At 26.9% G+C, this 13491-nt stretch overlaps 2 protein-coding genes across 2 annotated transcripts; both read left to right on the top strand.

Annotated features, from left to right (window-relative positions):
- Positions 1–2004: 2004 nt before the first annotated feature.
- On the top strand, positions 2005–2694 carry LOC103501397 (uncharacterized). Its single transcript, XM_008464967.1, has one exon. The coding sequence runs from the start codon at positions 2005–2007 to the stop codon at positions 2692–2694; it is 690 nt and encodes a 229-aa protein (XP_008463189.1).
- Positions 2695–11381: 8687 nt separating this feature from the next.
- Positions 11382–12920, top strand: LOC103501370 (glutathione S-transferase 3-like). The gene is made up of 2 exons (XM_008464943.2): positions 11382–11711; positions 12576–12920. Exons 1-2 carry the CDS (start codon positions 11382–11384, stop codon positions 12918–12920), a joined length of 675 nt encoding a protein of 224 aa, XP_008463165.1.
- The last annotated feature ends 571 nt before the right edge of the window (positions 12921–13491 follow it).

Raw genomic sequence — 13491 nt, 5'->3', positions numbered from 1 at the left:
TTTAATTAAGGGAAATTAGATTGGGTGACACAATAAAAATCTAATTTAGCAATATAAGCACTAATATTTTCAATTATGCAATTATAGCAACTTTTTAATTTTGGTTAATATTTTTTATTTTAATCTTTTTCCTATTCCAAAATTGTCTTTATCTGAATATCCATTTTTTTTCTCTTCCTCTTCAATTTCTTTCTTTTATCGTTCTCCTTCATTCTTCGTTTGCTTCTCCCGATCTTCTTCACTGTTCTTCTTCACAGTTTCTCCTCTTCTCGTCTTCTTATCCCTCTTCTCCATCGTCCTTCTCTTCTCTCTTCTGTTTCATTCTTTTAGATTTCTCCCTTTTCATCTGCTTCTTTTTTATCATCTACTCCTCGTCTTTTTCTCCTATTCTCCTCATTTTTTCTCTAGGAAAAACAAAAATCATGTATGTATTTCTTTCCATTTCTTTAAAGTCCTAATATTCTTTCTTATACTTATGTATTTATTTTGATGTTCGAAATTGGTAAGGGAGTTTGATCTTTATCTTTTCCTTCTTTTTTCTGTGAATCGCTCATACTTATTATTTATTGAAATTAAGGCTACAATTTGTTCTTCCTCATCTCTTTTGTTTGTTCTTTTATTTGTTCCTCATATCTTTTACCGAAAGGAGCTTTGCAGATCCGTTATGTTTTTATTTAGTTACATTTGGTTTTGTTTTTTTTTAATTTGTATTAGTTTTTTATATCAGTAGTATGATGTACTGATATTATATGTATTAGTTGATTAATACACTTACTACGTGCTTTTTTTATTTTCTCAAAATTGTTGCAGTTAATTGTAGTTATGGTTAAGCTGACAGTAATTGTTTTTCAGAGTGGTCAATGGGATGAGCAACATTGCTACGTGGATTACAAAACAATTTGTATTTTGGCTGATAGAGTCATATCATCATTTGATTCTTTTGTAAACTTGATTCATACTAAAATTCAGGTTGAGTCATGTATTTAACTTTCAGTTTTAATTTGTTGACTATAGGGAGTAATGATGTTCAACATGTTCTTAAGATTGTAAATAGACAATAACAACTGTATCGACAATACATAAAGTGTATCATGCTTAGTGCATCATGTGTATTTAATTGATTGAGTGTATTAATAGTTGAGCAAGTGTATCAACAAACATATCAAGTGTTTCAAACTAATAATATGTATCAACGAAGTTTAGCAAGTCATTAAGTGTATTAAATCTATCAAGTGTATCATTCTTAGTGCATCAAAGTTTATTTAATCTTGATTGAGAATATCAACAGTTGAGCAACTGTATCAACAACATATCAAGTGTATCAAACTAATAATATGTATCAATGAAGTTTAGCAAGTGATTAAGTATATTAAATTTATCAAGTGTATCAGCAAACAATAACAAGTGTATCAACGATATATAAAGTGTATCATCCTTAGTGCATCAAGTTTATTTAATTGATTGAGTATATCAACAATTGAGCAAGTGTATCAAGAACATATTAAGTGTTTTCAACTAATAATATGTATCAGTGAAATATTAGAGAGTAAAAAAAAGTATGAGCAGTACATCGACAAAACAAATCAGGTGTATCAATATTCATATTGGTGTATCAATGATATATATTAGTGTATCAATCGTATATATTGGAAAAGATGAAAATTTAAAACGTGAAGAGAAGAAAAAAACATGAAATGACTGAAGGATAGCTTCGTAATTTCATATTTTTAAAATGTGGGTATAAGTGTAATTTATGATATTATAATTGTCATATTTACATAACCTCTTTAATCAAAGAGGATAGAATTTCAATTGTAATTTTAGTTTTTAGTTGACACAATACAAAGATTCTGCTGTTTAGATTTTTTTTGTTCTAAAAAAAAAGATTTCATTCGGATTTATCTATTTCTATAGGTATTATTTTAATTTCCTCATCTTAATACAATATTAGAAACCTCATATGTCTCAATTTTTTGAATCAATTCCTCCTTCTAAAGGTCGAAAATGAGCCCCAATCTTGATCTCGATCTTTCTCTCCGTTTTCCGTCTCTTCGTCCTCCTCTACCACCCCAATATTCACAGCCACCCACATCCACATTGCCATCGCAAATTACAAACGAAGAATCCGAGGCAATCACTCGACCCAACAATGAAACTTCAAACAACCAACAACAACAACGGAGACGACGTAGAACGAGAGCCGACATGACAAGGATTGAGCCACCATATCCATGGTCGACGGACAGAAGAGCGGTAGTCCACGAACTCAAGTACCTTCAAGTGAACAACATAATGACAATCAAGGGGGAAGTGATATGCAAAAAATGTGAGATGAAGTATGAAATGGAGTATGATTTAATGAATAAGGTTAATGAAATAACAAGATTCTTTGAAGAAGAAATAGATAGTATGCATGATAGAGCTCCAAGTTGTTGGACAAATCCTAATTTACCAAATTGTAGTTTGTGCAATGAAGAAAAATGTGTAATGCCAGTGACATCTCAAGAAGATACAAAAATCAATTGGTTGTTCTTGTTCTTGGGGCAATTTCTTGGATGTTTGAAGCTCAGACAACTCAAATATTTTTGTACTCAAACAAATATTCATAGAACTGGGGCCAAGAATCGTCTTCTTTATCTCAGCTATCGTACTTTGTTTCGTCAACTACAACCCTTCACCAACACTCAACAATAATTGAGGTAAAGGTTATATTTTGTCCCTTCTTTTATTTAATTTTCTTTTCGAATGTTGGGGTTCGACAACATATATATATAAGAGTAAAAAATTCAGATTTCGGTTCTGAAATTGTTCTAGATGGTTTTAAGATTGGTATTGCAATTTTTCTTTCTATTATGTTCTTCGGAGACTATTGTTGGTTTGGTTATGAATTTGATTTTTATTTGAGAATTATTGTGTTAAATTATCTATTTTTGTTAAGATAATTTGGCTTATATTTATTTTGCATCTGTTCGGGTTATTTTACCGAAAGAGAAAATTATTGAACGTGTCGTCTCTTAGCTTGACATTGTTAAAAAAATTTATGTACGGTTTTTCATTATTTTAGAAGATTGGTAGAAGAGAGGAATCGGGAGGTTTGAGAACAAAATAAAGGATTGATACTCTCAAAACTCGTTTCTTCGCTCTCTTATCCCTTCCAATATTAGTTGTTTCCTTGGGTTACAGTTATATGTTTGGCAACAGATTCAAATTTCAATTTGATAATAGTTTTTATTGTTGAGATAAGACTTCTGTTTTTGGTACAGATTTGATTTTAATTTAATTGAAATGTTAATTGTAGATGTTGTTAAGGTTGAAATTTATATATGTTAACCTATGGTTTTTCATTATTTTCAAAATTATTTGATAAGAAAATAAATGACTGAATACTATCATTTTTTTAATGATAGTTTTTCATTCTTTCAAAGAATTCATGTCATCTTTTTAAAAGGAAAAAAAGTTCAATATATACTGTTCATCGTCATATTTACAAAGGAATTGCAGCCTTAATTCATATAGAGTTTTTTTTAAGCCCTAATTGATTTAGGATTAGCTTTTAGATATTTCTCTAATTAAAGAAAAACTGAATTATGTTTTTAGGCATAAGATATATGAAAAATAGAAGAGTATAATTGAACTTTTTTTTAGAACTAAAAATATAATTAACTTTGAAATGTTTAAAAGTAAAGTTCAAAGATCGTATGATATATCTAATTTTTAGATTAAAAAAAAGATATTTTTAAATATAATATAATAAATCAAATTTTTTTACAAAATATAATAAAATTTCAGATTTTATCAAATGATAGACTTTTATAAATGTCTACGAGTATATTGATAAAAAAATGTATCAATTCTGTTAATGTCTATTATTGACATAATATGATATTTTTACTATATTTTTAAAATATTTTAAGCAATTTGTAGTATAATTTTTCTGACAGAATAAAATAAAATTTGGTTTTATATTCTTTTCAAGTATTTTATGAAATACATGATCTATCTTATCTAAATCATTTGATTATCTATTTAAACGATTCTTTTTTCTGTTTTTTCAAATTTTGAAGATGAACAAAATTGTTCTGTTCAAAGTGATTTGTATCTTTTTTTAAGTAATATGATTGAATTTTTAATAAAGTTCTAAGACCAATAACAAATTTTTAAAAGCTAAATATATATTTTGTAGTTTGTTATTTATTTTAACAATCGTTAAAAGATAATAAAAGAAAAGATTGAACGTAGTGTATCTATTTTTTAAAAAAAAACTACATAACAAAATGATAAAGCATTAATTATTATTGGGTTTGGTTATGAGTTTAATTTTTTTGTTGAGAATTTGGGTTGATTGTCTAATAGAAGATTTTAATTTTGGAATAACAAGGGATAACAATGTTTTTAGGGATAAAATGACAAAACTCCTCTTTCTTTTGATTTTTAGTCGATGATATTTCTTTTGTATATTTTTAAAATACCAAAATATTTACCTTTTCGAACAATAATTATTTTGTTTATGCAGTAAAAGTAAAATTAATTTGTGTTATAAGTTTTTAATTATCGATAAAAATATAACAATCCATATCATAACTTTCTTTGTGATATCTTGGGACTTAACCAATTGATTCAACGTTTTAACAATTTTATTCCATCATACTAATTTCAAAATAATCAAATTATTTGTTTTCATCTTGGAGAATCTTTACAAATTTTATTTCAAAATAATCTTAATTGAATTTCAAAATAACAAAATTATTATTTTTCAAAATTTGAGTATCTCAACAATATATTTTATTTCAAAATAATCTTAATTGAATTTCAAAAGAACAAAATTATTATTTTTCAAAATCTGAGAATCTCAAAAATAGATTTTATTTCAAAAACGACGAAATTAAATTTCAAAATAAAACAAGCTTAATTGAATTTCAAAATAACTAAATTATTATTTTTCGATTTGAAGAATCTCAAATATTATTTTAAAACGGAATACCTCTGATGGTAGAATCTCACACTAACTAAATTATTATTTTAATTTTGGAGAACCTCAACTATTGATTTTATTTCAAAATAACTTAGTTTTAATCTCTAATTTCTTATCTCTTTAGAACTCAAGGACACATGTACAACCTATAGAACAGATCCTAAGGTCGTATTTTAATTTCTAATCTCAACCCTTGACAATTAAAAAATTAAAATTAGTTTTCATATTGAGCTTTTTTATTCGTGAAAAGTTCGAAAACTTCTAAATTTTTTTCTCGTGGATTTTATTAGGTTGATTATACATATACATGAAATTTTATTATTTTATATATTTAATTTGTAAAAATAGTTACACCGTATTTAATTTTTGTAGTTTCAGGTTAAAACAATTATTTAAATATATATTACTTTGTGAATGTTATTTTTTTCATGCCTATTATGTTTCTTAACATTTTCTTTTTGTTATTAATGGTAGAAAGATAACATTGTTATTAATCTCAAACAAATTAAAATTTCAAGTATATATATAATCAACCTATTTAAATCCATAAAAAAAATTCATAAGCATGAAGACATTGACTACTTTTTAAAACTTCAAATTTAAAAAAATAAAAGAAACTTTAATATGAAAACTAGTTTTAATTTGCAAATTATTAAGGGTTGAGATTAAAACCAAATTATTTTGAAGTTGAGATTCTCCCAAATTCTAAACAATATTTTGGTTATTTTGAGGTTCTACCATTCCGTTTTAAAATCAATCTTTGTGATTCTCCAATTCAAAAAGTAATAATTTGGTTATTTTGAAATTCAATTAATATTATTTTGAAATAAAACCAATGGTTGAGATTCTCCCAAATTCAAAACAATAATTTGGTTATTTTGAGATTCAATGTATAGTTGGATTCTTCAATTTTGAAAAATAATAATTTTGTTATTTTAAAATTAAATTAAGATAATTGGTAAATAAATCAATGGTTGAGATTCTCCCAAATTTAAAATAATAATTTTGTTAATTTGAGATTCAACCCATTAATGTTATCTTGTTATAAAATATCGTTGATATTCTCTAATTTTGAAAATTAATAATTTTGTTATTTTAAAATTCAATTAAGGTTACTTTGATATAAAATCTATCGTTGAGATTCTCCAATTTTGAAAAGAAAATTTTGTTATTTTGAAATTTAATTAAGGTTATTTTGAAATAAAATCTATTGAGACCCTCTAAAATGAAAACTAATCATTTGATTATTTTGAAATTAATATGATTGAATAAAGTTGTTAAAACGTTGAATCAATTAGTTGAGTCTCGAGATATCAAGAAGAAGTTATGATATGAATGCTATATCTTACCACGTCAAAAATAATTAAAAGGCTCATAAATGCATAACACAAATTAATTACACTGTTGAGATGAAATAATTACAGTTCAGGAATGTGAGTATTTTGGTATTTTATAAAATACCATGCATGTGCAAAAAGTGTCATTTGCTAAAAATCAAAAGAAAGAGCGGTTTTGCCATTTTCCAAAATGATCTTTAAAAACGTTGCTATATCCCTTATTATTCCTATTATTTTACCAAAATTAGTTTTTTTAAGGGTCTTTTAAAAAATATAACAAAATAGAAAAATATTTTCTTACCAAGACCATCAAGATAACCATTGCATCAAAAAAAATATTTTAAAAAATATTTTCCTTGATAGTCTTTTATCCATGACCATCAAGAAATCAAAATTCGAGTACGTCAAGAAAGGCCAAATTTGTAGTAGTATATATTGGCTAGTCTTTTTTTTTTTTTGGTGAAAAATTCTTTTAAATACTGCTTAGGGTGTGAGGATTTAAACATGAGACCTATCATTTTAAGTACAAATTGGTTGGTTTGTCATTGTATCATCATCAAATTCTATTACCATTTTAATGAGTATAATAATGAAGGTTTTTCTCCTAAATTTTATGGGTCTTTCCTTTGTTTTTTGAAGTTGAACTTCGTTTCTATTCTATATTTCATGGTATCTTCAAATATATCAAATAAATTGAAACTACTAACAAAATATAGCAAAATCATCAAATTTTATATAGTTTATTTGAGGTTTTTTTGCTATATTTTGTAAGTAGTTTTTTTTTTTATTATTATTATTATTATTTATCACAATTCATCTACATTTATATATTAATAATTTTTATTATTTAGATTTATATATTATCTTAATTTTTGATAGGGATATTTTTTTTTCTTTTTAAATATATTTTTATTACTTAAATTTGTAATATTTCTATATTATTCTATGAGTTATTTTCAAATAGCAAAATAAATCAAACTATTTATAAATATAGCAAAATGTAACTATCTATTAGTGGTAGACACTGGTAAATATCTACCAATGTCTATCAATTATTAACAATCATTGATATAAAATAAAATTCTAGATAATTTGCATAAATGTAAAAAAACCCAAAAAATATTTACAGCATGTGTAACAAAAACCACCATTGTATTTTCATAAATTCTAGATTTGCTCCTGAATATTGCAGATGATTCTTCACTTCTCTTCTTCTTCTTCTTTGCGATTTCTTCATTTCTATTCTATATTTTTTTTCTTCTATTTGTAAATGACTTAGTCTTCTGTTTAAATCTCCTATTTTATCTTCATCATTTTTTACACAAGATTCTTTGAAGAAATTTCACGATTGTCTAAATTTTAAGCCTATTTTCCATCATTTACAAGAACTACACGATTGTGTATCATGATCTAAACAATCGTTTACTACAATCAACATGATCATTTAGCATGATCAACACGATTGCCAAATTTAAAGTTTTTAACGATCGTTTACATTGGACTACACGATCGGTTACCATAATCAACTCGATGTGTTCCATGATCAACATGATTGTTTGCATGGTCAACACAATCATTTAAGTTTGAAGCCTTTTTTCCAATCGTTAAAAAAGAACTACACGATTGTGTATCATGATCTAAACGATCATAGGCCACTCGTTTAGATCGTAGTATTTTACCGGTTTGTTAATCATGTGTTGGCTGGACTATTTTTTGCATTTCCCAATGTGAGCCTATGAGTTTTTTTCGTTTCCAAAATTGTTCTAATCATTGTAAATATTTTACCGGTTTGTAATATTTTTGAAAAACGCTATAAAATTCTACTATATTTATAAATAGTTTTAATAGTTTTGTTAGTTAAAACAATTACCCATAAATAATATGGACATTTTCAAATATAGTAAAATAAACTAAAATATTTACAAAATACAACAAAATTTTGGATTCTATCAATGATACACTGATACAATTTTACTACTGTCTATCAATATCACTGATAGAAACATGTGTCTATCAGTATCTATTATTGATAGAATATGAAATTTTAATATATTTTATAAGTATATTGTCAAATTTGCTATTTTTGACAATTTTTCTAAATAAATGGTAATTATTCATATAGTTTTGTTAGTTAAAACAAGGAAAATTTCACCGAATAGCACAAATTAGGAAATAAATATAATGTATAGAACAAGGGAACAATATTTGCAAAAATAACTATTTTTGACCGGTCATATGGTATTTTTTTAAAAGTGCCAATTTTATCCTTTAGTTTCCTTCCTCTCATACTATTACTGATGACTTTTATCACGAATATCATGCTATCAGTGACTTCTATCACTAACATTATGCCTAATATGTCAATATGTTTTTCATAAATTTATCACTAATAACTTGAATTTTGAATGTCTAAATGATAAATATTGATAGCATAACTTGAAATCAGTAAGTTATTTGAACAATAGTTACAATTGCATCAGTTTCATTTATACTATCAGCAACAAAACCTATCATACGAATAATATGTTCAAATCAGTAAGTTATTTGAACGTATGCACAACAAGTGTGAGACATCTCGTCACATAGGGATGCATTATACAGCAAGGATAAGGCATCCCACATCAAAATGCACAACAAGTGTGAGACATCTCGTCACATAGGGTACAAGGATCATCTCACTTCCTCATTTCAATTCACATCAAAACTTATACATTTATAAATCACATGCCTTTGGAAAGCATAATAGAAATCATATATCTCAAGGTTTCAATGGAAACATAATAAAGGATTTAAACACATTGGGAAATCTTTTTGTTTTTTAAAAACATTTCAAACAAGGACCACTCACAAACAAGTTAGCTTCTTTGCCTACTCCTTAGCCCCAAACCTCTTGCTCTTCCTTGCACTACTTGTTGAATTCAAGCTTCTGAAAATCTTTGGAAATCTCGGAAATTCTCTTAGTTCTTTCTTAAATGCGCATAAAGTAAAATGAGCTTTACAATTGTCAGACTTCACCTATTTATAAGTTTTTTTAGTGATATTTTCCATGCAGAAATGATGATTTCTGCTCGACAGTGAGGGTCAACCAATGCCATAATGCCACGTGTTACTGCCATCTCCTTATCCTAAATTCAATTGGGCAGCAAGGTCAAATTAGTTAATCGACCTTCCTATGCAAGGATGACGTCAACTACTTGATAGTGAAGTAAGCTTCTATCGCGACAAGGATCTCGATATAGTCTTTTCTCATCACACAGTAGTTTTTATCACGTAGACTGTCTTCACCGAATGAGGTCTTTTTGCGTAAGGGTAGATCACGTTCAGAGTCTCACAATAACAAATATTAATTGCTACCAATGTGATTGCTTTCAATTTAAGAAAATTAGGAAAAAAATACTTGTAATGGTGACAAGTTATGACTGATAATAGCTATTAGTGATAACAATCGATAATAGGTAGTAGTGATATTTACTAATTGTAGCTATTAGTTTTAGCTTTCAACATGAAAAAATTGAGAAGAAGCGTGTAAAATAATTATTTTTCAAATTAAAAGCTATTAACAATAATATATATCACTGATAGCATTATTAGTGATAGATGCTACCGGTGACATTTACTATCACTAATAAAAGTTATTAGGGTAGATATTATCAATGATAGTTGTTATCACTAATTGATGTTACAAGTGATAGTTTTTAATTTGAAAAATTTGGCAAAAAACGCAACCAATGGTGGTTGGATGTGGATATTTCAGTCTCTTACCATTTTTTGTGCTATATATACAATTATTTATTATCCTTGTGCTATATATGTTATTATTTTAGACTTTTTTTTGCCGCTTATGCAACTAACCATTCAAATAATCGCCCCATAACCCTAATTATTTTTTATATATAAGTGCTCCTGAAATGGTTGTGTCCATTTTTAAATTTTTCTTCATCATCTTTTGCTTATTTACTATTACTTATTTTTATTTTTTCAAAATCAAATCGTGACACATAAATAGTGGACAATTTGTCCATATTTCTTCATTTTTCAAGTTTTCCGATATTGTTATGTTATATAAGGATACTGAATAAACATTTTCATTATATCGGTAAAAAGTCCATGAAACATAACAAATAAACAACATAAAATCACTAATTTAAATATAGTAGAATAAATAAATGTTTTAATTTTTTTCCATAACATTCATTTATTAATGTAAATAATTTCTTTAAATTTCTTGGTCCGTATTTATCTATAATCTGACAATATTTTCATCCACATTTCAACATAGTTGAGATGTCTATTTATATTGTACTATAAATGTAAGATCTCTATATATATGAATACATTTTATAACCGAATTGTAAATACTTATATTTTAATTTAATAAAATACAGAACATTAACAACCTACAAAATATATAAAAAATTCTCCCACTTCATATGACTTGGTTAAAAATTTATATAAACATAGTATATATATTCATTTATATGTGCTTAGAAAGTCTTGGAAATCCCATTTATTTATAACACAAAAGAGAGCTTGAAAATTATATCAACTCTTATCACATTGTTAAACTCAATTCTTTGGAAGCATTATTAATATAAAAATAAAACAAAAAGGGGCAAGTCAAGTTGATTATATACTTTCTTTCATTATTGAGACTTTGTAAACTATGCTTATACTAATTTTCCTTGTTGAGCCGTCCCTAGCTATACTCTCCAATATATATCAATTACTCCAATGTTTTTGTAACAACGTTTTGGTTGTCTTGAACGAGAATCACAATCATAATTAGAAAATAATTAAATAAATAAGTTTAAATTTGAGCAATCCAAGGGACCAAATGTTCTAATTTTCTCATCCCTGTCTTTTGTTCATCCCAATAAAATAAATTAGATCAAAAAAGAAAAAGAATAAAATCAAAAGATGTACAAACCAACCATGTGAAATCTACACATCACTATATAAACATCATCATCTTGCTTCACAATCTACAAGGAGCCAAAGTGCTAACCCAAAGAGAGAGAGATAGAAAAAGAGAGGAGCCTTTTTAGAGGGGAGAAAAAGGGAAAATCTTGAAGATGTCAAAAGAGGAGGTTATAATTTTGGACTGTTCGCTTAGCCCATTTTGCAATAGGGTTAAGATTGCTTTGAGTGAGAAGGGAGTGAGTTATGAGAGTAAGGAAGAGGATTTGTTTGGTTCCAAAGGTGGGAAAAGTGAGTTGTTGCTCAAATCTAACCCTATTTATAAGAAAGTGCCTGTTCTCTTACATAACGGTAAGCCATTGAATGAAAGCTCCATTATTGTTAGCTATATTGATGAGACATGGCCTTCTTCTTCCCCACTTCTTCCTTCCTCGCCCTACGAGAGAGCTCAAGCTCGGTTCTGGATTGACTACATCGACAAAAAGGTTAGTTTGTTTGTTTTCATAATTCTCTTAAAGTATTTTAGATCATGTTTGAAATGACGACTTTAAGATGCACTTCAAAACTCATTGCTAACATTCATTTTAGAATTACATTTCTTAAATTATAAAATTGCATTTGAAATTGGGTTAGACCAAAAACTCTGACTATCCAAGGCATAGGCATGGTTTTCAATGTTTTTTTTTTTTTTTTTTTTTTTTTTTTTTTTTTTTTTTTTTTTTTTTTTTTAAATATCAAATGGGGGCATAAATGATTGAAATTTACCTATTTGTGTGCGCTTAGTTTTTGATTAATTTCTTCCTATAGAAAAAAGAAAAGGTTTTGATTTAACTTCAAACTTGGAAATATCAATTATTATTTTCTCTAACCCTCATAATTACGCGCTTGTTATAAATGCAATCTGCCATAGTCATAGCCAGTCGATATCTAATTACCTAGATAATTGAATAGATAATAATAAAAATCATGCGTAATAACTATTTGGCTTTTGTGTTTGTATTTTTTAAAATTATGCATATGCCATATAACTTCTTGAGCAATAGTTTTTCTGTCTTTTTCAAAAGCACTAACTTCTTAGTCAAATTCTAAATATAAAAACAAAATTTTTAGAAACCCACTTTTTTTTTTTTAGTTTTTAAATAGTATATTGAACTAATATTTAAAAGATTAAAAATAAAAACCAAATAGTTATCGAACATCTCTTAAATGGGTTATGAACCATCATGATAGGTTGTGAAATAAGTGATAAATTCAACACTCTTGTTCTCTCTGCCTAGCTAGAGTTACACACATTTCATATGTTTTTACTTTCAAGAATAAAAAATTTCAAATTATTTTTTTTGGGTAAGGTATTTGATGTGGGTTCCAAGATTTGGAGAAGCAACGGAGAAGAGCAAGAGGAAGCCAAGAAAGAGTTGATAGAGATTTTGAAGCAATTGGAAGAAGCTTTAGGGGACAAAGATTTCTTTGGAGGTGAAAAGTTTGGGATTGTGGATGTGATAGCAATCCCATTCACAAGTTGGTTCTATGCTTATGAGAAAGTTGGGAACTTCAAAGTGGAAGAATGTTGCCCTAAATTCTCAGCTTGGGAAAAGAGGTGTTTGCAAAAGGACACTGTTTCAAGTGTTCTTCCTTGCCCTGATAAGATTTATAACTTTATCACCTCCATGAGAAAGAACCTTGGACTTGAATAGGGAAGCATATACATATATATATATATATATATATATATAAATATATATGTACGTACGTATGTATGTATCAAGTGTTTCCATATTCAACAACAAATTTGGCTATCTTTTAGGGCATGGGATATGAGAGTTGTTTTCAATTTCTATGTTCTGTTTTTTAGTGTGATCTTAATTTTGTGTCGAAGAAAATGGTACTGGGCTTTCAAGAATTTGAGATTGTGAAGCTTATGATTGTGTGTTGGTGTACTTTTGAATATTTAATAGTTGGATGGATTGAATTTGTGTGTGTGTGTTCTTTTTTTTAATTTGTTTTTCTTGGTAATTTAATTGTGATTATGTCTCAGCAACTACGCTCATTTATAAAACAATAATGTGTAAATAGAATTATTGAATAACTAAAACAATTGAATGTTGAAAAAAATATAAATTTAATTGTTCATTCGTTAAAAACTCCAAATTGGATTGAAACTATCAAATTAAGATGATGTTTTAGGTATAAATCTAACATGTATGAAAAGTTAAATTTGTAGTTTTTTCAATTTAAAAATTTTGTGTGTTGGATTATAGTCGAATA

The sequence above is a fragment of the Cucumis melo genome, chromosome 9 (genome assembly GCF_025177605.1).
Source record: "Cucumis melo cultivar AY chromosome 9, USDA_Cmelo_AY_1.0, whole genome shotgun sequence".
Classification (NCBI taxonomy): Eukaryota; Viridiplantae; Streptophyta; class Magnoliopsida; order Cucurbitales; family Cucurbitaceae; genus Cucumis; species Cucumis melo.
Note: the sequence above shows the minus strand (reverse complement) of the source record. Positions and strands in the feature narration are given on the sequence as shown.